Source organism: Hyla sarda, chromosome 9, assembly GCF_029499605.1.
Source record: "Hyla sarda isolate aHylSar1 chromosome 9, aHylSar1.hap1, whole genome shotgun sequence".
Lineage (NCBI taxonomy): Eukaryota > Metazoa > Chordata > Amphibia > Anura > Hylidae > Hyla > Hyla sarda.
Window position 1 is genome coordinate 27,116,030 of NC_079197.1, and position 27,658 is coordinate 27,143,687.

General features: G+C 43.2%; 1 protein-coding gene and 1 long non-coding RNA gene across 3 annotated transcripts; both read left to right on the plus strand.

Annotated features, from left to right (window-relative positions):
• Positions 1-13,093: 13,093 nt before the first annotated feature.
• ZNF628 (zinc finger protein 628) lies at positions 13,094-22,802 on the plus strand. 2 transcript variants are annotated; one of them, XM_056537889.1, is made up of 2 exons: positions 13,094-13,436; positions 17,880-22,802. In XM_056537889.1, exon 2 carries the CDS (start codon positions 17,894-17,896, stop codon positions 21,182-21,184), a length of 3,291 nt encoding a protein of 1,096 aa, XP_056393864.1. In that variant the 5' UTR covers positions 13,094-13,436; positions 17,880-17,893; the 3' UTR covers positions 21,185-22,802. The 2 variants fall into 2 exon arrangements, with proteins under 2 accessions (XP_056393864.1, XP_056393863.1); XM_056537888.1 differs by having other exon boundaries at positions 13,096-13,477.
• Positions 22,803-25,401: 2,599 nt separating this feature from the next.
• Positions 25,402-26,636, plus strand: LOC130290366 (uncharacterized). The gene is made up of 2 exons (XR_008847585.1): positions 25,402-26,164; positions 26,275-26,636. It is a non-coding gene; the product is annotated as an uncharacterized LOC130290366 (long non-coding RNA).
• The last annotated feature ends 1,022 nt before the right edge of the window (positions 26,637-27,658 follow it).

The following is a 27,658-nucleotide window of genomic DNA, read 5'->3' on the forward strand; positions in this document are numbered from 1 at the left end:
CCCCCTCCCATAGACTTGCATTGAGGGGGCGGAGTGTGCATCCATGAGGGGGCATGGCTATGATGTCATGAGCTCCCGATGCCGTCTCCAGCGTTCGGTACAGTTTGTTCCAAACATTGAGTTGCAGAGTACCCCTTTAAACGTATCTGCTCAACAGATGAGGCATTTGAGAGCTGTGTTATTGAACTTTGGAATAGATTTTCTGAAAGAGGATATAAAGACAGTTGTATACGCCGTGAATACCTGAGGGCCAAACATACCAGCAGGAGAAGTGTGCTACAACCCAAGAAGAAAAGTAATAAAGACGATAAGGTAAGATTTATTTATTTCTACCATGCACAGGTTCCCCAAGTTAAGGAGATTTTGTCAAAAAATTGGAAGATCTTACTGGCTGATCCCATTCTGAGATTATACCTTCCCAAACAACCATCTATGACATTCAGGAGGAGTGCGAATCTTAGGGACATGCTGGTGCAGAGTCATCAAAGGGGTAAAAAACCCACAAACCTTTTTGGAGCAGGGAAACCGAAATGTCGCCCACGTGGTAAATGTGTTGCCTGTCCTAATGTCTGCTCTGATTCTTCCTTCACTAATTTTGACAGGACATGCTCCTTTGAAATTAGACATACCATCTCATGCAATACGTTTGGGGTTATATACCATGCTACCTGCCCCTATGGTCTTGTTTATGTAGGCATGTCAATCCATAAATTGAAGAAAAGAACCAGAGAACATGTCCTGGGAATCACAGCAGCCAGAAACAAAGTTGATCTAACATGGTTCACGATGGTTCCCCGACACTTCAAGACCCACCATGACAGCGATCCAAGTGGTCTGCAGGTGAGGGGAATTGACCGCATCTTTGTGGGCATCAGGGTTGGCAACTGGAAAACAAAACTGCCACAACTTGAAACCAATTAGATTTACAGGCTAAAAACTTTACAACCAAATGGGTTGAATGATCACACCAGCTTTGTGCCATTTCTTTTATCTCTAGGCCATGTTTTGTGCCTATGTCCATTATCTTGTTTATGTACTTGGCTAAATCCTATCTCTTGGTCTTGTGTTTACAACCCTACTCTTGGTGAGTTGATTTGTTTTTATTGTTTTAATACTTACCTCTGCTTTTCATTCTCCTCTTTTTTTCTTTGTTTTTAGATAAAACAGCTGTTTCCTCTTATCTTCTTTTCATGTTGACAGTATCATTACTCTGCCATGCATGCTTCTATGATCTTAGCTTTCCAAATTTTTCACTTCTCTGGTTTATTTACACCTGCCCCGTTATACCATATGGATTAGCATTTTACCTAGTAGGCCCCAATATTCACACTAGCCTCCCTAGCTCTACTTGTCACTTGTCCAACTGCAAGAGAGGGGGGATGTGCTCTGGACAAGTAGGGAGACACCTAGTGGCAGCTTTATTAAACACAAATAAAACTTTTTTTTTTTTTTTTTTTTTTTTTTTTAAATAAAGTACATTAGAAAGATTTTTTTTTTTTTTTTTACCATAAGGAGTGCAATAGCAAAAATTTGTTTTAATTATAGTGCCCATTTAATGCTTTTACAAGCAGGATTTTTTTTGTATTTGGTGCTGTTTTACCCTATTTGCTTGGCTCTATGGAGCTAATCTCCTCCTCTACAAAGCATATATTTTGTATGTAAATCATTTCTGCCCTGCTGTCATCTTTATAATCTAAGCAGGCCAAAAAATCCACCTCCCGTGATGACACTTTGCCAGTTTCCAGGAAAACCCAAGGTAGTTAAAGCCTACTAAACTTACCCAGATGTTGGCATCTGTTGGACAAAAGAAACCCCTTAGCTACTGGAACATCTGAAACGAATTCTGAAGTGAAGTCTTCCCAGTCCCATGTTGGCTCATTGGTTGTAAGAAAGAGATAAAAAATGGCAGCATGTTTGATTTATAAGAATTGTAATCCGTGCTGACACAATCAATTTCCTGGGGTACAACCAACATGAAAACCATTAAACATCTGAATAGTTTCTGGGCCATGAAAAAAAAAAATACCAGCAGAGCGGCCTGCCAGATGTTCCAGTATGTAATGTGTGATCAGCGGCATCCTCCTGTTTGACCTGTAGGACATTGTATTTGTAGCTGTGTTTATGCCGTCTCCTCCATATTCACCCACAGACTGCCCTTCTGATTTCCATTTGAAAAGAAGTATGCTTTGATGTGTGAGATCACATTGACCAGGCTGAGAAACACTTGCAGGCTCTACATGAACCAATCTGTTTATTGCTTTTACATTCTTCTACTTTCATAAAAGCTCCGAAACAGATTTATGTCCAGAATGAAAAAAAGATATGATTTACAAGGAATTCTCCTTGGAGTTTCCTAACTGCTCTTCTATGTTCTTAAGATGCCTAATCCAGGATGGCTCGACCATCTTTTACAGGGTTACATAAAATTCTTGCAGGATGTGTAGGGATTTGGAAATGGCAAAAAGAAAACAGGACTGGTGCAAGGACTTTTGCCCCCCCCCCCCCCCCAGACAAAAGCTAATTTTGCCACCCCTTGACTCCGCCCATTGACCCACCCCTTGACATGCCCCAATTTACTACTGGGGTGACACACTGTAACAAGCCCCCTCCTCTTAGTTTGCATACTACTGGGGCGTCGAAATGTAAAAAAAAAACAAAAAACCTTCTCCTCATGCTGCTGGCTAAGCGAGTGGTTCGGATGCTGGTTTTCTAAATTTCTTGTGGCAGGCAGAGTGACGCCCCCCTTCAAGAGCACGCTCTAGGCGGCTGCGTATTTTGCCTATAGGCAGAGCCGGCCCTTGGAGAAAACACGGTGAAGAGTTGCTTCTGGAAGGCAGTCCACCATGGGTATTCACCATCTCACTTGATGACTATAAGAAAATAAAATAAAATACATTTAGGACATATCGCTGTCAGGGATTGTGAGGAGAACACCTATGAAGACACCTATGTTATCATCTTTTCTATAGCCTACTTCATTTAGTCAATAAACTAGGCCTATCATACTCTCAAAACAAGCTCTTGCTTCGATTTCCAAGACTGCTGCACTCATCCTAAGGAATCTTTTACACTACTTTAAATGGGCTACAAACTGTTGTGGTGTCGGACGGGGTAATGTGTAATTAACCTTATCGAGACGCCAGGGCGTGGTTGACCTATACACCACTATACTTTCACCGCGGTAGTGGGGTTAACTTGTAGTTGATGCATGGTTGCTGGACTAGGCCTCAGGCCTCCTTTCAGATCCACCTCACAGACATCAGTCCTCACCAAAATGTACCTCAGCATGCAGTAGAACTAAGAGAGAGAATTGAACTCTAGCTACAATATATAAGGGGACAATTTAGAGCCTTCCCATTGGCCGGATAAGTCACATGTTCACCTCTGCATACTCCCCTTAACAACACGGTCCTTACCAACAAGAGATTTAAGACAACAAGTACTTTGATAATACAAATACATTAACCCTTATTTGACAGTATATTATATAGTGCATTATAGAGAGTTCTGAGGAGAGGGGACCCATGACGGACATTGAGCAGCATCTGCCACACAGGATGGGCAGGAGTACAGAAGATCATGTGATTCTGTACTGGATCACCACACTGTGAGCCAGTGAGGCTATGGTCACACTGCTGAATTTTCGTGCGGAATTCCACACAGAGATTCCAAAGCAGCAGAGTCCCATTCATTTTAATGAGATTCTTCTCTGCTGCTTACATAGCAGAATTTCCACGCCGGACACAACTGGCATGGAAATTTTAATTCTGTTGTCCGCAGAAAGAATAGACATGTCCATTCTTTCTGCGGACTCTGCATGGAATGCATTGCCGTCTGTGAAACATTCAGGGGAATGTCTGCACGGACATTCTCCATGTGGACATTTCCCCATGTTAATAAGTGTGATAAAATCAGGTTGTTGATAATATTTATTATGGACAACTATTTATTGGACAACTATTAGTCAACTAAATGTAACCTTTATTATTGTTATATAGAAAAGAAACTTTTCTTTTGTCATGACATATTACTGCTTCCAGTGTGCACAGCTGCCGGATTACTTTCAATCCATGCCGCCTGCTCCTCTCAGCAGACATGGATCTACTCCTGCTTCTACTGTTCGTGGCTTAGAGTGCACACATGCCTCTTGCTGTTTCTTAAAGAACCGGCCAAATACCACAGGTCATACCCTATTTAAAGCAACCACACTTACTTTACCCTTGCCTGACCAATATTGTGGCCCTCTGTGCCCATGACAAAAGGGTTACTCTCCTGATATCCTGTGTATTGACCTGTGCCTGATTTCCTGACCATGCTTCTGCCTGACACATATGTACCATACTCATCCAAACAGAAAGTCCAACATTATCCAACGGATTAAAAATTGACATCTTTATAAGCATCGGGACCAGGCTTGAGAAGCTACAGTGAAACCTCTTTGAGCCGACCACCAAATTTGGAGGTCGTCTTCTCAAAGAAAGAACTATACAGAATGTAGGTTAAAGTGTCTAATGGAGCAATCAAACATGTACAGCACACAAATAAAATAAATAAACACAATAAACACAGGTAAGGATGAAAGAACCAAATCTTCTATCATTTGTCAAATAACTTTTTTCCCAACATGGTACAACCTTTTTTCGTTGTCTTTGAACCTTCCCCACTAAAGTCAATGGGATGGCATGTTTTTGTGGCATTTTTGTGGCAGGGTTTTATCTATGTGAATAGTACATTTAAACATGGGTTTCTACTGTAGACAGCCCTCACTGTTTTAGATTATAGACAATGGATCAGTAATGTGTTTGACTAAGGGCTAACTTGCACATTCTTTAAAGTGTACCCGTCAGATCCAACAACATTTTTTTTTTAAATCTATCACTCAGTACCTAATCCTGACCATGTACATTTTTATGTGTCTAGCACCTTTATTTATTTTTTTATTACACTTTTAATTTAGCTCACTAGTCTGAATTTCTCTCAAAGGGAGGGGGCGTGGCCTCACTGTGCAGGTCTCCGCCCCCTCCCTCAGTATGCTGTCTGCTCACATCTCCCCTAGCATTAGCAAAACTACAACTCCCAGCTTGTCCTCACTGACAGTAGCGGGACACAAGCTGACAGTGGGAGGATTTTTCCTTCATCTCTGAGCCCTGCACTCACAGCTGTCAATCAAGGAAGTGTGTCCATGACATAGGTGATGACGCATGGACACAGCAGGACTAGTATGTGTCCAAGCAGGCAGGGGGGTCAGTTGTTTTACTGGCTTTTTCAGTATGAAATACTGAAAATTTTCTAATGAAAGCAATTGTAAAACCTATTGGTTATACACGCTTTACAACATATCAAAAGTTTTTGTATCTGACAGTGCCCATTTAACCATAACTATTGCAGTGGTCTTTCCCACCGGGCATCCCCAAATCAATTCCTTTCAAGTTATGTTTGTCAGTAACACCTGGTATATAGATAGAGAATAGATCCTAAATCATAGTAGGGTGCTAGAGTGTTTTGTATTTTAAATAGCAACACAGGAATTGGACATTAAAGAGGTAATCAATAGGATCAAATATAGGGGACAAGATATATTGCCACAAAAGACAAGGCATAATAAATGAGAGATAATCCATTGATAATATCCCCTGAATAAGTATTGGTCCAAATAAGACAATAACCCATCTCCTGTGTTGTAGTTTTAATACACACTTTTGTATTATTTACTCACACATAAATGGGAAATTTTTAAGAAAACATAAATAAAGTGATATTTTAAAGGGGTATCCCTATTATAGGGAATTAGTCCCTGAGGGGCTTTTGCCCTGAAGGGAATCGAATTAATGCTTGGTTATATAACACTTAAGAAGAAAATTTGTTACACAAGGATCAAGTCTGTAGGAACGCTTCAGAATCTATTGATGCAGCCTGATCTTTAGAATGAGGACGATAGGTTAAGACAAAATCTAACTTGGCCTCTAGAAGTTTGTAGAGTGCTCGCCAGAACGTGGAAGTAAATAGTCAGAGGCTTAGGGAGCCTAATTTATTGGGAAATGTGACTGCTAAACAAGAGGACAAAGTAGTTGCAGATGAACAATGAAGTAGGTAAAGAAAGGGTCTATTCACACTGCAGAAATTCCACACATCCGCACCAATTCCGCTTCCGCATTCATTTGGGTGGTTTCTGGTTTGTGCGGAAGTGGTGCGTAATCCGCATGCAGAAATTCAGAAGTGTGAATGGGAGTGCAGAATCCCATAGAAGTCTATTGGGCTTTAATTTGAGGCGGAGTTGTGCCCCTGTACCATTGCTGCCCTGTCAGGCAGCCTCCCTACAGTGTCCCCTAGGCCCCCTTGCACTTGTTTTATTTATTTATATAGCGCCTACAGATTCCGCAGCGCTTACAATTATGGGGTACAAACAAAGACAAGTAGCAGACATAATATTACACAATAACTATTCAAACAAGAGGTGTGGGGATATATTGGGGATATGTTGAGGACAATTAGAGACTGTTCCTGTTCTCTTTGTACAGTTATCTTTATACTATGTATCAAAGTAAGGAGTCAGCACTCAAAAGAGTCCCAGTGCGTCTGCAGGTGTCCAACCAGCGTGCCACCACCGGATAAGGTCATTTCCAACCAAAGCGAAGACACAACAAACTGCAGAGTTGTATGAGTGAGCAAAGTGGCTAGAAGTTTATTGCACCAACAAGTACATGCAATGTTTCGGCCAAATGGCCTTTCTGAAGCATGTGACCTTAGGGTGACCTATGGGACCCCTCCTAGTCTCCCCCATAAGAGCCCTGGGAGGAACTAGCTCTCTCTCTCTCTCTTGAGTTCCAGTTAAGTCTTTGCTGAGGTCCAGTGCAGTCAAGTCCTAGGTGTGTGTCTGAAGTCCAGAGGAGGCCTCAAGTCTACAACCCCCAGGTCCCAGTCAGAGCCTGGTAAGTTACAACCGGGGTATAGTCAGTCTCAGTCAAGTCAGTCAAAGTCAACCTGTCTTCAGTGAGAGTGGCCTGCATCAAAATTGTCCCAGTCCACTACAAGTCCCAGCAATCCCTAAGGTTTCTGAAGTCACTGGTCACCTCCGTGGGCCTAGCTAAGCTGTATAGACTTTTCGACCTGTCTAACTCAGTAAAGATACCGTTGTTCCGTAACTTGGCGTCAGAGTCATTATTGCCCCCGTGCCTAGCCCAGGATCCAGCGGTATACTTTCGGGTGGTATTGAGGATGAACCACCCCCTGGTGTCACGAATACAAGGGGTTAATGTCATCTGCCCCTAGGGTAATTCCAGCTGCCCTGCATCACACCCTCTAGCACACATTCAATGGGGGAGATTTATCAAAACCTGTGTAGAGGAAAAGTTGACCAGTTGACCATAGCAACTTCTTTTATTTTTCACAGGCCTCCTTAAAAGTGAAAGAAGCAATCTGATTGGTTGTTATGGGCTCTATACAGGTTTTGACAAATCTCCCCCATTGTGTGAAAAGGATCATAGGAAATCTAATCTTCTTTCTTCCTGATACAGCACCTCTACAGGTTACTTCTGGGATTGCAGCTCAGCTTGTTTGAAATGAACCTGTGGACTGGTGGGTGGTTGTTTCTGAAAGAGCTAAGCTAATCCTAAACAAAACCTGTCACCAAACTAAACTTTTAATATATTGTTCCTTATGTAATTATAAGACACTTTGCTATTTACTTGCTGTTAAATTCTCAACCGTTATGTTTTTAATGTGATTGAAAAAATGTCCACTAGGTGGCTCTGTTCTGTTCCCTGCGCAAGTCAAACAGTTAGTTTGGTCTCCTCCCGGACTGGCAGAAGATAAAACTCAGGAAGTGTGTGTGAGGCATGGGGAGGCACAGCTCTCGCAGGCTTCAGTGATGTCACCCCTGCTGGGGAACGCCCACTTTCTCCTGCCAGGAGCTCACACAATGTGAGCAAGGGGAAAAGTATGATACACAGCTTTTTAAAGCTCCAAAAAAAAAAAAAAAATAAATTAAGGGCAGGAGGGTTGTTAGGAGTAGTTAGGGAATATAATCTGAGTTAGTTTAGAAAATATGGTTTGATGACAGGTACTCTTTAACTTTTTGGCAAAATCTATCATACATGTATGGCAGACGTGCACTCAAGGAGTATGGCAGCCTCCATCTGTAGAAATGAATAGGCTGAGCTGCAACACACAACTTCCAACCATGTTTTTCTAATCCCGGACAACCCTTTTATTAATGGAGTATTTCACAACTAGGATGCCTGCAAAACTACAACTCCCAGCATGCTGGTTGAGAAACATTGCATTATGGAGTGAGCTCAGAAGCTAAGCCCGCTTCATACTCAGCTGCCAACTGCAGCACTCATCGCGAGTGACTTTCATTGGTAATCACGAATATTGATCATTTAACCTCCTAAATGCTGCTGTCAATGGAGACAATGGAATTTAGATGGTAATTTGACAGTTGGTGGTACGTACCGATTGCTTCCACAATGCGTGGAATTCTGATAAGTTGCCATGGTAGCCAGGGACATTCTGAAATACTCCATGGCTGCCATGTAAAATCCTATATTACAGCCTGCCACAGACAGACTGTACTAGTAGATCACAAATCTGATAGTACACTGATAATACAGAGTGTTTAAACTAGGGACTGGGGGGAAGCAACCTACAACATAGAGGAGGAAGATAGTGTAGATGGAGAGGGGGGACTTATTAATGTACCTGGGGGTGGAGTGGAGGGAGGGGTTAGAATAGTTAATAGGGATAGGAGCGGGGGAGGGGTTAGAATAGTTAATAGGGATAGGAGCGGGGGAGGGGTTAGAATACTTAATAGGGATAGGCTTCATAAGAAGGAAAAAAAAAACATACACCATTGAATTGCATGTTGACTAATGCCAGAAGTCTGACCAATAAAACTGACAAACTGGAGGGGTTGATGTCTGAGGAGAATTATGACATAGTGGGTATAACAGAGACTTGGTTGGACGATACCTGTGACTGAGCGGTCAACATACAGGGATATAGTCTATTCAGGAAGGATCGGACAAAACGGAAAGGGGAGGAGTTTGTCTTTATGTAAAATCCAGTCTGAAGGCCGCACTGCGGGAGGATATACAGGAGGGAAACGATAATGTGGAGTCATTATGGGTAGAAATATATGAAGATGAAAATTAAAAAATTCTAATAGGGGTTTACTATAAGTCACCAACCATAATGGAAGAAGCAGAAGATCAATTAATGAGGCAAATAAACAAGGCAGCAAATCAGAATGAGGTGATAATAATGGGGGACTTTAACCATCCTGATATAAACTGGGAGACTGAGACCTGTGAATCTCATAAAGGAAACAGGTTTCTCACTATAGCTAATGACAATTATCTGTCCCATATGGTGCAGAGCCCGACCAGAGGGGGCGCCCTACTAGACTTAATATTAACCAGCAGACCTGACAGAGTAACTAATGTGCAAGTAGAAGGACACCTAGAGAATAGTGATCATAATATAATACATTATAACTTGTTCTTCAATAAGGGAATCTATTGAGGGGCCACAAAAACAATTAACCTTAGGAAGGCAAAGTTGATCAACTCAGAGAAGGCCTTAACAATATTCTATTGTCCTGTTCATATTTATTAATTACCTTGTAGAGGGGTTGAATAGTAAAGTAGCAATCTTTGCAGATGATACTAAACTCTGTAAAGTGGTAAACACAATAGAGGACAGTGCACTGTTACAAATGGATCTGGATAGGTTGGAGGTTTGGGCTGGGAAGAGGCAGATGAGGTTCAACACTGGTAAATGTAAGGTAATGCACATGGGGAGGAAAAATCCCGGCTGGGATTATGTAGTAAATGGGAGAACACTTGGGACGACTGACATGGAAAAGGACTTAGGAGTCTTAGTTAATATTAAATTTAGCTGTAGTGACCAGTGTTGGGCAGCTGCTGCCAAGGCTAATAAAATCATGGGGTGTATCAATAGGGGCATAGATGCCCACGACAAGGAAATAATTCTACCGCTGTACAAATCACTAGTCAGACCCCACATAGAATACTGTGTATAGTACTGGGCACCAGTATACAAGAAAGATATAGTGGATCTGGAGAGGGATCAAAGACGGGCAACCAGAGTAATACAGGCAATGTGAGGACTACAGAACCCAGTAAGATTAGCAGAATTAGGGTTATTTAGTTTAGAAAAAAGAAGGCTTAGAGGTGACCTAATAATTATGTATAAATATATCAGGGGACCAAACAGAGATCTTTCCCATGATCTATTTATACCCAGGACTGTATCTATAACAAGGGGGCATCCTCTACGTCTAGAGGAAAGAAGGTTTCTACACCAGCACAGATGAGGGTTCTTTACTGTAAGAGCAGTGAGACTGTGGAGTCCTCTGCCTGAGGAGGTGGTCATGGTGAACTCTGTAAAAGAATTTAAAAGGGGTCTGGATGCATTTTTGGAGAATAATAACATTACAGGTTATGGATTCTAGATTTATAGGGACAGAACGTTGATCATGGGATTTATTCTGATGACATATTTGGAGTTGGGAAGGAATTTTTACCTCTAGTATGAGGGTTTTTCCTTCCTCTGAATCAACCCAGTAGGGACTCATTAGGGTTATAGGTTGAACTCGATGGACTCTGGTCTTTTTTCAACCTTATCAACTATGTTACTATGTTACTACTATATATGTTACTGCAAGACAATAGTATTACAGTGTACTGTATAAGGAAATGAAAAATGGCTTGTACACACATATATATAAGAAAATTCTAATTACCCCCCCCTGCCATTTTTTTTATTAATAAAACAAGGAGACATAATTTATCAAAACCTGTACAGAGAAAAATTTCACCAGTTGCCCATTGCAACCAGATTGCTTCTTTCATTTTTAAAAAGGCTCCTGAAAAATAAAAAAAGATCTGAGTGGTTGCTATGGGCAACTGGTCCATTTTTCCTCAGCACAGCACAAGTTTTGATAAATCTCCCCCCCCCCCACCCCATGTGTTTAAACTTTCAATCTATGTTAAAAAAAAACACAAAAAAAGTAAACAATGTAAAATGGGTATCGCTGCAGTCGCATTGAACCACTGAATAAAGTCGTCATAAACATGTCATTTTTGCAGCACGATGAAGTCTGAAAAAAAAAATGTTGGTTTTATTTTTTATCATTTCACCCCCGAAAATCTTAAATTTTTTTGGATTTACAATACATGAAAGGTGTCAATAAAAAGTATAACTGTCCCCCCAAACAAAAATTAATTAAAATTTTTTAAAATAAAAATGTTAGTGAAAAGGAAGAAAACAAACAAAAAAACAAAGCAAAAAAACAAAACCCTAAGCACGAAATTTAAATACTAGGGGCCCAAAACCCACTTTCACATTTATTTTAGGGCCCATTCAGATGCTAGAATAGCCCATAAATATTTTGAGCAGAAGTTCTGTGTGAGGTAGGTGCTGACAAATCAGTCGGCGCTAAGACTAGGGATCGACCGATTATCGGTATGGCCGATATTATCGGCCGAAAATCACAATTTTGGGCATTATCTGTATCGGCAATTACCTTGCTGATAAGCCGATAATGCCCCCCCCCCCCCCCCGCACCGCACCCCCCACCGTAGTGCTGGGCGGTATAGCGGTATTAACCGGATATCGTTTTTTTTTTCTCCCACGGTATGGATTTTTGCCCATACCGCTATACCGGTCGGGCTCCGCCCCCACCCTCCGAGTCAATAAAAAAAATTAAACTTACCCGTAATGGGGGTGGTCCAGGCCATCCATCCTTCCTGTAGTGTCCGGCGGCATTCCGGGTGGAGGGTGAACCGGTCCGGGCTGTCCTTCTTCTCCGGGGGTCATCTTCTCCACTCCGGGCAGGCTCCGGCCTAGTACGCTGCATAGACGCCGCTACACCGTGACGTCAGGTGTGTCGCTGCGTACGGGCGTCACTGCGCAGCGGTGTCTATGCTGCGTTACTAGGCCGGAGCCTGCCCGGAGTGGAGAAGAGGACCCCCCGGAGAAGAAGGACAGCCCGGACCGGTTCACCCTCCACCCGGAATGCCGCCGGACACTACAGGAAGGATGGATGGCCCGGACCACCCTGACAGGTAGGGGGAGAGAAGCGGGTGGCGGCGGCGGCGGCCTATGGCACCACAAAAGCCACTGCAGTGCATTGATTTAAAGCGCCCGCTTTAAATCAATGATCTGCAGCGGTGTCGCGGGGGGGATAAATAGCCGATAACTTATACCGGAATATCGGTATAAGTTATCGGCTATCGGCCCTAACCTCCACCGATTATCGGTATCGGCCCTAAAAAAACGATATCGGTCGATCCCTAGCTAAGACCTCTCGGAAATGCGCTGTCTTCATAGAAGGCAATTCATTTCCGAGAGGATTCCACAGAAATTGCAGAGTGAAGGACGCCAAAGAGTGAAAGTGCTCATTCATGCAGCGGAGTCCTTAATTGTAATTTTACGCTGCAAAATTCTGCATCCGAATTCTGCTGAAAACAATGGGCGGCTGCTGCCCTGGACTTTCGGAGCGGTATATTAACGCTGGACATTACCATGGAAATTCTGCTGTGTGAATGGGCCCTTAGGACATGTTAACACAATACAATTCCCATTTTCTATTGGAAAAATTCTGCTTGGAAGTTCTGTTGCAGCAGATCCTTGCACACGGCGGAACTTCCGCGGCAGAAACCCAACTTGCGGCCTCTGCTGAAAGAAGTGACAAAACAAATGATCAATTCTTTCGGCGGAATCGGCTCGGAAATGTATTGTCCTCTATGGAGACGGAACATTTCCGACAGGTCCTATCACTGGTATATTCTGCCAATGCCTGCTATTTGCGGAATGTCTGCCATGTTCTTTCTAGGCAGACATTCTGCAAATTTTCCACCATGTGAACATGGCCTATGGATAAGCAGCTCCTAAGCCAGTGTTTCCTGCCGCTGTTGCAAAACTACAACTCCCAGCATGTCCGGACAGCCAAAGGCTGTCCGGGCATGCTGGGAGTTGTAGTTTTGCAACAGCTGGAGGCACCCCGGTTTCAAAACACTGTCCTAAGCCATCCCTCTGCATATGGCAGCAGAGAAGACACACGTAGGGGGCGCTGTATACAACTACATAAAGCAAGCGACAAAAACCATAGTGGCTTTCATAGCAACCAATCAGAGGGCGCCTTGCTGCGGTGTAGAAAATGAAAGCAGCCATCTAATTGGTTGCTGTACTTTTTCCCTAGATTTAGCTGTAAAATAGGAAACCAGAGCCATAGGAAACCAGGGCTTTTTTTTTAGCCCTCACTGCTACATACACCCCACCCAACCCCCACTTCCTGGCTTCCGGGTGGCGCGTCGAAATGACGTCACTGGCCGAGCCGTCGCGCACGGAATGAACGTCATCATGAAGAAATGAAGGCCTGAGAACGGGATAGGAGAGTTCCTGCACAGCTCGTGAGTGACCGACGGGATGTGACCGGAGCCCGGGACGGCTGGTGGGTGACTCAAAGAGACCCCGCCCCCCATGTTGTCATGGTGACTTATAGTCTGTGAGGGAAAAACCTGCATCCAAGACTAAACGGGATGCTGATACTTGTAGTGCCACAGCTTAAAGGGCGGATTCACTCTCCTTCTATATAATCCATTATAGGAGTTGTCCCACCATAACAATTTATCCCCTACCCCACTGTTTTCCACACAGGGTATCTCCAGCTGATGCATAACTACAACTCCCAGCATACCCAGACAGTCTTTGGTTGTCCGGGCATGCTGGGAGCTGTAGTTTTGCTTCCATTGGAGATACACTGCTCTAGCCCAGTGTTTCCCAACAGCAAAACTACAGCTCCCAGCATGCCCCTGGTTAGAAAACACTGCTTTACCCACATGATAGGGTTGTCCAGCAAAAAACAAAAACAACAACCTGTGCATTGTGTCAAAAGAATAAAGCAACTAATATAATGTTATTCGCCATAGTGCACAGATCTCTCCATTACACCTGAGCTGTCTGGATTGCAGCTGTGACCTACAGTCCTTGATCCTTGAGCTGTGCAGCGCTGCAGCCAGCGGCACTGACATCAGAGTGCCAGTTTACAGCGGATCCGGGATCAGTAAGGATCAAACTGATCAGCGTCCCCCCGCACTACCAGCCAGTACCGCTGGGGGAGAAAGCTGACAGTTTTCCTTTAATTAAAGGGGTACTCCGCTGCTCAGCGTTCGGAGCAAACTGTTCCGAACGCTGGGGTCGGCGTCGGGAGCTCGTGATGTCATAGCCCTGCCCCCTCATGATGTCACACCCTGCCCCCCTCAATGCAAGCCTATGGGAGGGGGCGTGATGGCTGCCAATCCATCTGATTTCAGTCACATATAAGCAGAATCATTTCCAGCCGTAAAATCACCAGAATGGGATTACAGTCCAACCGTCAGAAAATACTGCAGCACTAACTCCAGTTTCAAAGCTCTAAATTATTTTTATTTCACCAAACGTACGACATGTTGACAGTGCCATACTTTTGAAAAATTAACCCCTTAACGACATCGGACGTAAATGTACGTCATGGTGCGGTGGTACTTAAAAGGGTACTCTTTTTTTTTTTTTTTAATCAACTGGTGCCAGAAAGTTAAACAGATTAGTAAATGACGTCTATTAAAAAATCTTAATCCTTCCAGTACTTATTAGCTGCTGAATACTACTGAGGTAATTATTTTCTTTTTGGAACACAGTGCTCTCTGCTGACATCATGACCACAGTGCTCTCTGCTGACATCTCAGTCCATTTTAGGAACTGTCCAGAGCAACAACAACTTTGCTATGGGGATTTTCTCCTACTCTGGACAGTTCTTAAAATGGACAGAGATGTCAGCAGAGAGCACTGTGCTCGTGATGTCAGCAAAGAGCACTGTGTTCCGAAAAGAAACAAATTTCCTCTGTAGTATTTAGCAGCTAATACGTACTGGAAGGATTAATAAAAGTTTAATAGAAGGAATTTACAAATATGTTTAACGTTCTTGCACCAGTTGATTAAAAAAAAAAATAAATAAATAAAGTTTTCCACCGGAGTACCCCTTTAACGCACCATGATGTAGATTTACGTCATGGACATGACCGCGGGCACCGGAGTCCATGACGTAAATGTGGATGATTGGATCGGCTGCAGCGCTGCCGCTGGGATCCGATCATCTTTAATGGCGGACGGAGGTCCCCTCACCTGTCTCCGTCCGTCTCCAGGGGTCTTCTGAGATCGAGCAGACCAGAGAGGAAGATAATACTGATCAATGCTATGCCTTATGTATTAGCAATATAATGATTGCAATAAATAGTCCCCTATGGGGACATAAAAAGTGTAAAAAAATAAATAAATAAAAATATCCAGAATTGCTGCTTATTTGTCACATCATATTACAAAAATAATGAAATTAAAAGATGTATTAAAAGTTTTATATATACGCAAATGTGGTATCAATAAAAAGTACAGATCACGGTTCAAAAAATGAGCCCTCATAAAAAGTTATAGGTTGTCAAAATAGGGGGATTTTAAACGTACTAATTTGTTTGAGATTTTTTTTAAGTGGTACAATAATAGAAAAGTATATAATCATGGGTATCATTTTATTCTTATTGACCCACAGAATAAAGAACACATGTCAATTTTACCGTAAATTGTACAACATGAAAACAAAACCTTCCAAAGTTTGCAAAATTCGGCTTTCTTTTCAATCTCGTCGCACAAATAGTATTTTTTTGGTTGCGCCATACATTTTTACATTTTACAAAGGACAACTGGTCGCGCAAAAGACCAGCCTTCATACTAGATGAAAATATAAAAGAGTTATGATTTTTAGAAGGCGAGGAGGAAAAAACATAAATGCAAAAAATAAAATTGGCCTGGTCCTTAACCCCTTAAGGACGCAGCCCATTTGGGCCTTAAGGACGCAGACAATTGAATTTTTACGTTTTCGTTTTTTCCTCCTCGCCTTCAAAAAATCATAACTCTCTTATATTTTCATCCACAGACTAGTATGAGGGCTTGTTTTTTGCGCGACCCGTTGGCCGTTGTAATGCCATCACTCACTTTACCATAAAATGTATGGCGCAACCCAAAAAATACTATTTGTGTGGAGAAATTAAAAAGAAAACCGCAATTTTGCTAATTTTGGAAGGTTTCGTTTTCGCGCCGTACAATATACGGTAAAAATAACATGTGTTCTTTATTCTCTGTGTCAATACGATTAAAATGATACCCATGATAACATACTTTTCTATTACTGTTGCGCTTAAAAAAAAAATCGCAAACGTTTTAGCCAAATTAGTACGTTTAAAATCCCCCTATTTTGAAGACCTATAACTTTTTCATTTTTCCGTATAAGCGGCGGTATGAGGGCTCATTTTTTGCGCCGTGATCTGTACTTTTTATTGATACCATATTTTCTTATATAGAACTTTAAATCCATTTTTTTAATACATTTTTTTGGGAATAAAATGTTATAAAAAAGCATCTATTTTGGACTTTTTTTTATTTTTATGTGCACGCCTTTTACCGTACGGCATCATTAACATTTTATTTTAATAGTTCGGATATTTATGCACGCGGCGATACCAAATATGTATGTAAAAAAAAATGTTAACACTTTTTGGGGGTGAAATAGGGAAAATGGGACAATTTGTGTTTTTATTGGGGGAGGGGGGTTTTTCAAATTTTTTTTTACTTTATTTTTTTACTTTTTTAACTTTTATTTTTACACTTTAATAATCCCCATAGGGGACTATTTATAGCAATCACTCGATTTCTGATACTGTTCAGTGCTATGCATAGGACACAGCACTGATCAGCATTATCGGTCATCTTCTGCTCTGGTCTGCGGGAAGGCAGATCAGAGCAGAAGACGCAGGGAAGGCAGCGGAGCCAGGTGAGGGGACCTCCGGCTGCCATGCTGGATGATCAGATTGCCGCGGCAGCGCTGCGGGCGATCCGATCATCCATTTTAGTGACCGCGGTGCTGCAGATGCCGTGATCTGTATTGATCACGGCATCTGAGGGGTTAATGGTGGACACCCGCGGGATCGTGGATGTCCGACATTACGGGCGGGTCCCTGGCTGCGATCAGCAGCCGGGATTTGCCACGCATGATCCGGGCATCGATGCTCGCGGTTATGCTTAGGACGTAAATGTACGTCCTGGTGCGTTAAGTACCACCTCACCAGGACGTACATTTACGGCGCTCGTCGTTAAGGGGTTAAAGGGGTACTCCGCGGCTCAGCGTTTGGAACAGACTGTTCTGAACGCTGGAGTCAGTGCCGGGAGATCGTGATGTCATAATCGCGCCCCTCATGATGCCCCGCCCCCTCAATGCAAGTCTTTGGGAGGGGGCGTGACAGCCGTCACGCCCCCTCCCATAGACTTGTATTGAGGGGGCAATTCGTGATGTCATGAGGGGCGGGGCTATGGCGTCACGAGCTGCTGGCTCTAGCGTTCGGAACAGTTTGTTCCAAACGCTGAGCAGCAGAGTACCCCTTTAAGCCCAAAATGGGCTTGGTCCTCAAGGGGTTAATTATGGAACTGCTGAAATAAACACACTTTAGAGCTTTGACACTGGAGTTAGCACTGCAGTATTTCTTGATGGTTGAACTGCTGAGGGTCCATACAGGTCGCGGCCATACACTGCGTGTATAACATCACCAAGAATAACTGAACCATATGGGATTTGTGGCGCTGCTCATCTCTTAAATCTTCTCGCAGAATGGGATTGCGGCTTAATTATTTTTTTTATTTACATAGAAAATAATTGTATCCAGTTCATTAGAGCTTTTTGGTTATTTTTCCTTGAAATGTATTATGTAACATAAACGATATTGTATATTGTCTTGACTTGTTGACTGACACATTTTTTCTATGTTTCTTAGCAAAATTCTTCAAAATGGAAGTACAGATGTCATCAGTACAGCAGCAGCAGCCTCTTGTACAGTCTACAGACACCAGCAGCCATCAGTACGAGTGTCACGAGTGTGGGAAAGTCTTTAAGTGGTCGTCCAGACTAATTCATCACCAAAGGACTCACACTGGAGAGAGACCGTACAAATGCTCAGAATGTCCCAAGGCTTTTAAAGGCTCCTCAGCTTTACTTTATCACCAGAGGAGCCATACCGGGGAACGGCCATATAAGTGCGGAGACTGCGGCAAAGCCTTCAAACGTTCATCCTTGTTGCAGATCCACCAAAGTGTCCACACTGGATTCCGGTCTTTCAAGTGCAATGTTTGTGGCATGGCGTTCAAGTGGTCCTCTCATTATCAGTACCATATGAGACAACATACTGGTGAGAGGCCATACAAGTGTAACATCTGTGAAAAGGCTTTTAAGAACTCTTCTAGTTTGAGACGACACCGAAACATTCACACGGGAGAGAGGCCTTATGTGTGTACTGTATGTGGCAAGGCTTTTACTCAGTCTACGAACCTGAAGCAGCATGAAAGGATTCATACCGGGGAGCGTCCCTACAAGTGCAATGAATGTGGTAAATCCTTCACCCATTCCTCTAACCTTCTTCTGCACCAACGCACACATACTAGTGGGCATACACACAAATGTGACTTGTGTGGCAAGGTGTTTATTTCCGAAGCTTTCCTGCAAAAGCATTTGCAGTCGCACACTAATGAACCGACTTTTGTGCAAGCCGATACCGAAGTTTACTTCACTACGGCTGGGGACGTGGAGACCGTGGAGATGCTCTATAAATGTGGCACATGTGACTTGACGTTCAAGAATGAGAACTTGCTACTTGAGCATCAACAGAGCCATGCAGACGAGCAGATCTTTTCTTGCACTTCTTGTGATAAGACGTTTAAGAATGCCTCAGGGTTATCTCGCCACCAATTTACACACTCTAATGAACGGCCTTATAAATGCTCCATTTGTGAGAAAACATTTGTGCAGCTGTCTAACCTCTTGATGCACCAGAGAACTCACACCGAAGAGCAACAGCTGATACAAACTGAAGCAGAGGTCACATGTCCACAAACCATAGAAATTGTTCAACCTTATACAATGACGACCCCTCCCGAGACTGTGGACCGCCCATACAAATGCACAGACTGCAATAAAGCCTTTAAAGGTTCTTCAGGACTGCGTTACCACATGCGAGATCACACAGGAGAGCGACCTTACAAATGTTCAGAATGTGGTAAAGCTTTTAAACGCTCTTCGCTACTGTCAATTCACCAGCGGGTACACACTGGTGTCAGGGCATTCAAGTGTGCCGAGTGCGGCCTCACATTCAAATGGTCCTCACATTATCAGTACCACTTACGGCTCCATACAGGAGAAAGGCCGTATAGTTGCACAGAGTGCGGCAAGTCCTTCAAAAACACTTCTTGTTTACGCCGTCACCGGCAGCTGCACACTGGCGAGCGCCCATTTGCCTGCGTCATGTGCGGTAAAACTTTTACTCAGACTTCTAATTTACGGCAACATGAAAGGACTCACACAGGAGAGAAGCCGTATAAGTGTGAAAAATGTGACAAAACATTTACCCACTCTTCAAATTTGCAACTTCATCAACGCACACACTCCACCGACAGACCTTACAGGTGCACGGTTTGTGGCAAAGGCTTTGTCATGTCCTCCTATCTGCAGAGGCACATGCGTACCCATGCAGTGAACACTGGGGGGGATGCAGAGTTGGTCACGCAAATGCCACTTGGCACTCAGAATGGACAAGTCACACCAACCACTCAAAAAGTGCAAATTCTATCTGATATACCTGCAACGTTAAATTTAGAGGTTTGCAACCAAGCTCCTTCAAACAACTCGCAGACCTTTTTCTTGGTACAAGTACCACAACAGAACACTCCTAAATTTATATTACTACCTTCTCATCAAATATTAAATTCGCAGCAGAAGCTACCTGTAGCCCCAAGTACTAATACTAATCTAGTTACGATACCGAACAATACGTGTCAGAAAAATCAGAGCAAAGTTTCACGAAAGCGAACAAAGCAGAAAACCTCCAATACAGTTTGTAACATTGCAACCCCGAACAAGAACATTCTCATCATGCCTAATACTGGCCAAACGCTGTCTAGTGTACAGCCGCTTCAATTTCAGACTCTTCAAAGTTTTCCCAGGGCACAAACCTTACCTATGGGTCAGAACATAATTTTATTGCAGAATGTGGCCGAGCAGAGCCCTCTGCAGTTACCTACAGTTCAAGTCCATCCAATGCCACTTTCCCAGAAAGCCCCGAACCTACAAATCCAGCAGATATCCAATACACAAGATGTAACTCTTCAAAGTTTACCTAGCTCTCAGGAAGTATCAAACATTCAAGTTAAGACCATACCACCTTCCGAAGAAATACCCAACATCCAGACCCTGTCCAGCCCCCACAATGTACATATCCACCAAGAGCTGCCCAATGGCCAGCTCCAAACCAGTCCAACTACAACACATCCTTTAGATCTTCATATACAAGCTCTTCAGGAAACGCATAGTATGTCCAGCTTGCAGGAGAGTCAAAACTTGATAGTTGTGCAGAATTCTCCCGGTGAGGAGCTTCTTAGCACCAGTGAGAGCGTGGAAAGCTTGCAGTCTATGGAAGAAGTTCAGGATGTCCATTTTGAAACCCTTCAGACTGAAGACGGTTTGCAGAACGTTCTGGTTTTGCAGAACGCTGACGGCGAGCAGACTCGGTTGTGCGTACAAGGAGTGGAAAACATTCAGGGCATTCAAGACGTTTCTAATGTCCAGATTCAGGCCATGTCCAGTATGCAGGAACCTGCAAACTCTGCGTCCGAGTGTCAGAAAGTATTTATTATCCAGAGCTCTCAAGGCGAACAGACTCTGCAAGTGGTGGATAACTTCCAAGCAGATCAAAATGTACACGTTGTAGAAAACATTCAAGGGCTGCAGGCTGGGCAAAACCCACTGCAAGTTGGGCAGAACCAGCTTCAGATGCTACCGGGCCTTCAGAGTCACAACACTGTACAACTCCCACAGAACGTGCAGCTGAGGACTCTGCCAAGCAGTCAGGGGCTTCAGGCTGTACAAAATGTCCAGGGGCTCCAGAACATACAGACTGTTAATTCGGGGGGCCAGAACATACAGACCATCCAGTTAGTCCAGAAGAATTCTGTTCAGGGGTTACAGCATGTTTTACCGTATATTCAGATTGTACAGAGCTCTCCGAAAGTTCAGCTTGTCCATACTTTTTAATGCAGGCTGCGATAAAGACCAGTCGGCTCTACAGACATGTCTGTAGCAAGGAGTCGCAAAGCTCTGCCGGAGCATCTGTTAGAACTGTTCTGCTGTTCCTCTGTTATTCCTCCTGGAAATGTAATAATAAATCAACAGTGTTTCAATTTTACATTGCACAGAATCAGGCTTCTTAGTGCAGTGTTTCCCAACCAGGGTTCCTCCAGCTGTTGTAAAACTACATCTCCCAGAATGCCCAGAATGTTGGGAGCTGTAGTTTTGCAACAGCTTAGTGCACACTGCTTAGTGCAGTGTATCCCAACCAGGGTGCCTCCAGCTGTTGCAAAACTACAACTCCCAGCATGCCCAGACAGCTGGAGGCACCCAGGCTGGGAAACACTGCACTAAGCTCTTGCAAAACTACAAATCCCAGCATGCCCAGACAGCCAAAGGCTGTCTGGGTATGCTGGGAGTTGTAGTTTTGCAACAGCTTAGTGCAGACTGCTAAGTGCAGTGTTTCCCAACCAGGGTGCCTCCAGCTGTTGCAAAGCTACATCTCCCAGCACGCCCTGACAGCCTTCATCTGTCTGGGCATGCTGGGATTTGTAGTTTTGCAATAGCTTAGTGCAGTGTTTCACAACCAGGGGGCCTCCAGCTGTCTGGGCACGCTGGGAGTTGTAGTTTTGCAACAGCTTAGTGCAGTGTTTCCCAACCAGGGTTCCTCCAGCTGTTGCAAAACTACATCTCCCAGCATGCCCTGACAGCCTTCATCTGTCTGGGCATGCTGGGATTTGTAGTTTTGCAACAGCTTAGTGCAATGTTTCACAACCAGGGTGCCTCCAGCTGTCTGGGCACGCTGGGAGTTGTAGTTTTGCAACAGCTTAGTGCAGTGTTTCCATTCCAGGGTGCCTCCAGCTGTTGCAAAACTACATCTCCTAGCAGCCTTCGGCTGTCTGGGCAGGCTGGGATTTGTAGTTTTGCAATAGCTTAGTTCAGTGTTTCACAACCAGGGTGCCTCCAGCTGTCTGGGCACGCTGGGAGTTGTAGTTTTGCAACAGCTTAGTGCAGTGTTTCCATTCCAGGGTGCCTCCAGCTGTTGCAAAACTACATCTCCTAGCCGCCTTCGGCTGTCTGGGCATGCTGGGAGATGTCGTTTTGCAACAGCTGGAGGCACCCTGGTTGGGAAACACTGGCCTAGTGAAATGGTAACCACCAGTTTTCAGTTTTGTTTCTACATTTCCAGGAGGAATAAGGGGAATGGCACAAAACTCTTTAAGAAAAGATGCTGGAGAATTTTAGAGTTCTTTTTTAATTTCATTTGCTTAAAAAACATGCCTGGAAAGCTGCAAGGTCCCTTTTCGGAGTATTTGTCGAAGCTGCCCTTATAGTGGAGCTCCAGTCTTTGACATTACACCAGTGCCTCTCCATGCATGAGAATCCGTGGGCAGCCCGACCATCTCTACAACGACTTGTCCATAGTCCACGGCTCTACCTTCTCCTTACAGGCACCTACAGTTATGCATGGCAGTATTTTACAGAATGTGAAGGATTTTGCTTCATTTTTGAGTCTCCTAGAATATAATCTATTGTTTTATAGTACGTGTATTAATGCTATCACATTAAGCAATATTATGCCTAAGCCAATTGTTCGCATTTTCTTTTTTAACATAATTCTAGCACTTTCTGGGCGGACGATTAGCAATGTATATTCTCCTCCGTTCTTATAGTTTCTTACATTGTAGCACAAGCATGCACCTTCTTTAAACTCCTTTTAGACAAAAAATATATATATATATACAACTGCAGTGGTAAGGTTAAAACTAGCAGTATGTAGCATTGCAGAAATGTACATTTTTCTATTCTCATTTGAACTTGTGAGGTTCTCCTGTTTTGGGTGGGAAACGCGCAGCGGATTTGATGATGCAAATCAGTTCTGTTAATAAGAATGGAGTTGTTTTTGGCAGCGCATGTATTCTGCAAGCTCCATTCTGTTCCATGTGAATACACCCCTATTGTTAGCACATGGTTAAATGGATGTACTCTGGGAAGTTGTGACTAATTTAAAGTGTACTTGTCACTTTAAAGGGGTATTCTGGGAAAAAACTTTTTTAATATATCAACTGGCTCCAGAAAGTTACACAGATTTGTAAATGACTTCTATTAAAAAATCTTAATCCTTTCTGTACTTATGAGCTTCTGAAGTTGAGTTGTTCTTTTCTGTCTAAGTGCTCTCTGATGACATGTGTCTCAGGAACCGCCCAGTTTAGAAGGTTTGCTATGAAGATTTTCTTCTAAACTTGGCGGTTCCTGAGACACGTGTCATCAAAGAGCACTTGGTCACAAAAGAACAACTCAACATCAGAAGCTCGTAAGTACTGAAAGGATTAAGATTTTTTTAATAGAAGTAATTTACAAATCTGTTTAACTTTCTCGAGCCAGTTGCTATATAAGAAAAAGTTTTTTCCTGGATAACCCCTTTAAGAAAAACCTTTGACCTGTCGTAAAGACATTTTATAAGTTTTGATTGGTCAGGGTCTTGAATGAGCTCTCTGTCTATATCGTGTTTCCCAACCAGGGTGCCTCCAGCTGTTACAAAACTACAACTTCCAGCCTGCCTGGCTGTCTGGGCATGCTGGGAGTTGTAGTTTTGCAACAGCAGGAGGCACCCTGGTTGGGAAACACTGGTCTGTGGGAATGAGACTGTACCCTCCATGCAGTGTAGTAGTTAACATTTGACGTTTTTATAATAACTAATCAAATGCTATAAATTTTAACATTAGGAAAACTTTATATTTAAAGGGGTACTCCATTACGGAAGTTCTTATCATACGGTTTTGAGAGAAAAGTTAAATATGTATACGTTTTTTTCTCTCTCAAAAAAGGATGCAACCGGACATCATTTTCCAAACCGTATACGGATTGACACAGTTCAGTCTGGTTTTGAGGAATCCTTTTTTTTTTTATTTTTATTTTTTTAAATCTTATACTGGAACTGTATTGCAAAAACGTGGTGTGAACCCGGCCTAAGGCCAACTTTGTTTAGTGCATCTATATACATCTGGGCAGCCAGGTACTTTCCCAGCACCTTATGTCTGGGCATAAATGTGGATACGACAGGATGGATTTTAGCTGCATCATTTTTTGTCTCCATTGGAAATAAAGCAGCACCATTAGGATTTGATCACTTGTTACAGGGGTTTTGCGTGCATAGCCTGACATCTGATGTGGAGAAACACATTGCATGCTGGACAGGACTGTGGCCAAGGCATCCGACACCCAGTGAGAATCAGGCATGGGTGGCATTGAGTAGAATAGACCCATGCACCATATTCTCTGGGAATGAGAACGATGCTTCTCTCCACATCCAATGACAGATCGGACAGTAGAGTATGCCAGGGCGACCCCTGGGAATTGTTGTTTTGCAACAGCTGGAGGCACCGTGGTTGGGAAACGCTGATCTAGAAAGTAGTCTGGATGGGTCCGACGAAAGTTCGTTCAAGCATCTGGCCACCTGATCTCTCAGCCTTTTTAGTATTGGAGCTCAACTAAAGGTTCATATATATATATATATATATATATATATATATATATATATATGGGATAGCTAGTCTGCTACTATCTCTCCCGATACCTCTATATACCAGGCATAGGCAACCTTCAGCACTGCAGATGTTTTGGACTACAACTCCCATGATGCTTTGTCAGCATTTTGGCTGTAAGAGCATCATGGGAGATGTAGTCCAAAACATCTGCAGTGCTGAAGGTTGCCTATGCCTGCTCTACACACATGAGCATTCATTCTAGTTGAGTGTTTGTGTTCTTAATAAAGAGAGAGGAGGGGTAAATGATGGGCAGACATCTCTGGTGGCGACTTCTCTCTTCCAGAACCGAAGGGTTGGGCAGGTGAAATCCAACATATGATTCTTTTTTCCCCTGATTAACATTGGACATATCCAACCTTTTTCTAATGTGCATGGGGCCTTATGCCTTTATATCTGGACATAACAATCAAAATTGTGACTGCAGTTCTGGATAGTAATAATTAGAGATGAGTGAACTTACAGTAAATTCGATTCGTCACGAACTTCTCAGCTCGGCAGTTGATCACTTTTCCTGCATAAATTAGTTCAGCTTTCAGGTGCTCCGGTGGGCTGGAAAAGGTGGATACAGTCCTAGGAGACTCTTTCCTAGGACTGTATCCACCTTTTCCAGCCCACCGGAAAACCTGAAGGCTGAACTCATTTACGCAGGATAAGTCATCAACTGCCGAGCTGAGAAGTTCGTGACGAATCGAATTTACTGTAAGTTCGCTCATCTCTAGTAATAATCAATATAACTCAATATCCACATTGATAAGTCATTTCTTTGCATGTAGATGATATCTGTTTGTGAAATGTTGCGCAAAAGTGAACTAAGACACGTACTGTACTGCAAAGAAAAAAAGATTGCCCTTAAAGGGGTACTCCGGTGGAAATTAATTAAATTTTTTTTTTTAATCAACGGGTGCCAGAAAATGAAACAGATTTGTAAATTACTTCTATTAAAAAATCTTTACCCTTCCAGTACTTTTTAGCAGCTGTATGCTACAGAGGAAATTCTTTTCTAATTTCATTTTTGTCTTGTCCACAGTGCTCTCTGCTGACACCTCTGTCCGAGTCAGGAACTGTCCAGAGCAGCATAGGTTTGCTATGGGGATTTTCTCCTGCTCTGGACAGTTCCTGATACGGGCATCAGGTGTCAGCAGAGAGCTCTGTGGACAAGACAATAAAGAAATTCAAAAAGAAAAGAATTTCCTCTGTTCCATACAGCTTCTAATAAGTACTGGAAGGGTAATGATTTTTTTTAATTTTAATAGAAGTAATTTACAAATCGGATTAACTTTCTGGCACCAGTTCATTTAAAAAAAAAAGTTTTCCACCGGAGTCCCCCTTTAAGGGCCAGAGTGCTGCCTAAAGTGCTGTATGCTGCCAAGGAAGACTAAGACAATCACATAGATCAGTGGTCTTCAACCTGCGGACCTCCAGATGTTGCAAAACTACAACTCCCAGCATGCCCGGACAGCCGTTGGCTGTCCGGGCATGCTGGGAGTTGTAGTTTTGTAACATCTGGAGGTCCACAGGTTGAAGACCACTGACATAGATTGCCTATTTTTCATGCAGCAATGTGGATGGGTTGTAGTCTTCCTTGGCAGTAATAACTCGGGGGTCACAGCCGCTGGGTTCCAGTGAACATGAGGGGGTCTTTGTAGTATCATTCTTGACAGTAAACCTTACACAAGAATCCAATGACAATGGGAAACGTGATCATTTTAGGAAATACACCAAACCAGCTTTTTGTTTTATCACTTGATTATATTTATTTAAAAAAAAAAAATTAGTAATTGTTACGTTATGTTAATTGTGTGAAGTTGTGTTCTGTTATGTACATGGTAACGTATCGCTAGTTATGGCTATTAAATGGTTTTTAAGCGTTATTTATTTATCTTTGTTCCAGAAACTCTAAAAGAAAGAACAAACTCCAAACATTGCTATTTAAAGGGGTACTCCGCCCCTAGACATCTTATCCCCTATCCAAAGGATGGGGGATAAGATGTCAGATCGCCGGGGTCCCGCTGCTGGGGACCCCGGGGATCGCCGCTGCAGCACCCCGCTATCATTACTGCGCAGAGCGAGATCGCTCTGCACGTAATGACGGGCAATACAGGGGCCGGAGCATTGTTACGTCACGGCTCCGCCCCTCGTGACGTCACGGCCCGCCCCCGTCAATACAAGTCTATGGGAGGGGGCTTGGCGGCCGTCACGGAGTACCCCTTTAAAAGGAATAGTATATTTGTCATTCTGATTTGTGTGTTAGGGTGGGTTCACTGCTACCAGCATCACTCCCAAATGGCTGAAGATATTTCGATAAAACTTGGTACACATGTTACATATTGAAAGAGAGGTAGCTGACGGCTCACCACTGCTGACTCCAATCACCTGCGCCCGGACTGGCCGGCAGCGCCCCATGACCGATAAGCAGGATCATCAAATAAAATGTCCAGCGCGGTGTAAGGAGTAAAATCAGGAGCTCTTTATTGTCGGATCACATTGATACACACAGGAGCAAACATCAACGCGTTTCGGATCAAGCTGGATACTTAATCCATGGTCCTGGCCATGATGAAGGATCCAGCTTGATCCGAAACACGTTGGTGTTTGCTCCTGTGTGTATCCATGTGATCCGACAATAAAGCGCTCCTGATTTTACTCCTTATACCGCGCTGGACATTCTATTAATCACATGTTACATATATGTCCACTACAAACATAGGATAGGTAAATTAACCCTTACCAACCCCCATTTGCAAGGGTCGGGGTTTTTGTTTAAAGCCCCATGCAAGTCTATGGGAAATATATGTTCCAGCATAACTTCCATATGGCTGGAAATATTTTGATGAAACTTAGTACACACGTTACTTTTATGTCAAATAAAAATATGAGAGTTAAATTAATGCTA

What these genes read in the sequence shown, in the direction of transcription:
- ZNF628 (XM_056537889.1), top strand. Translation starts at nt 17,894, where the DNA reads ATGGAAGTACAGATGTCATCAGTACAGCAGCAGCAGCCTCTTGTACAG.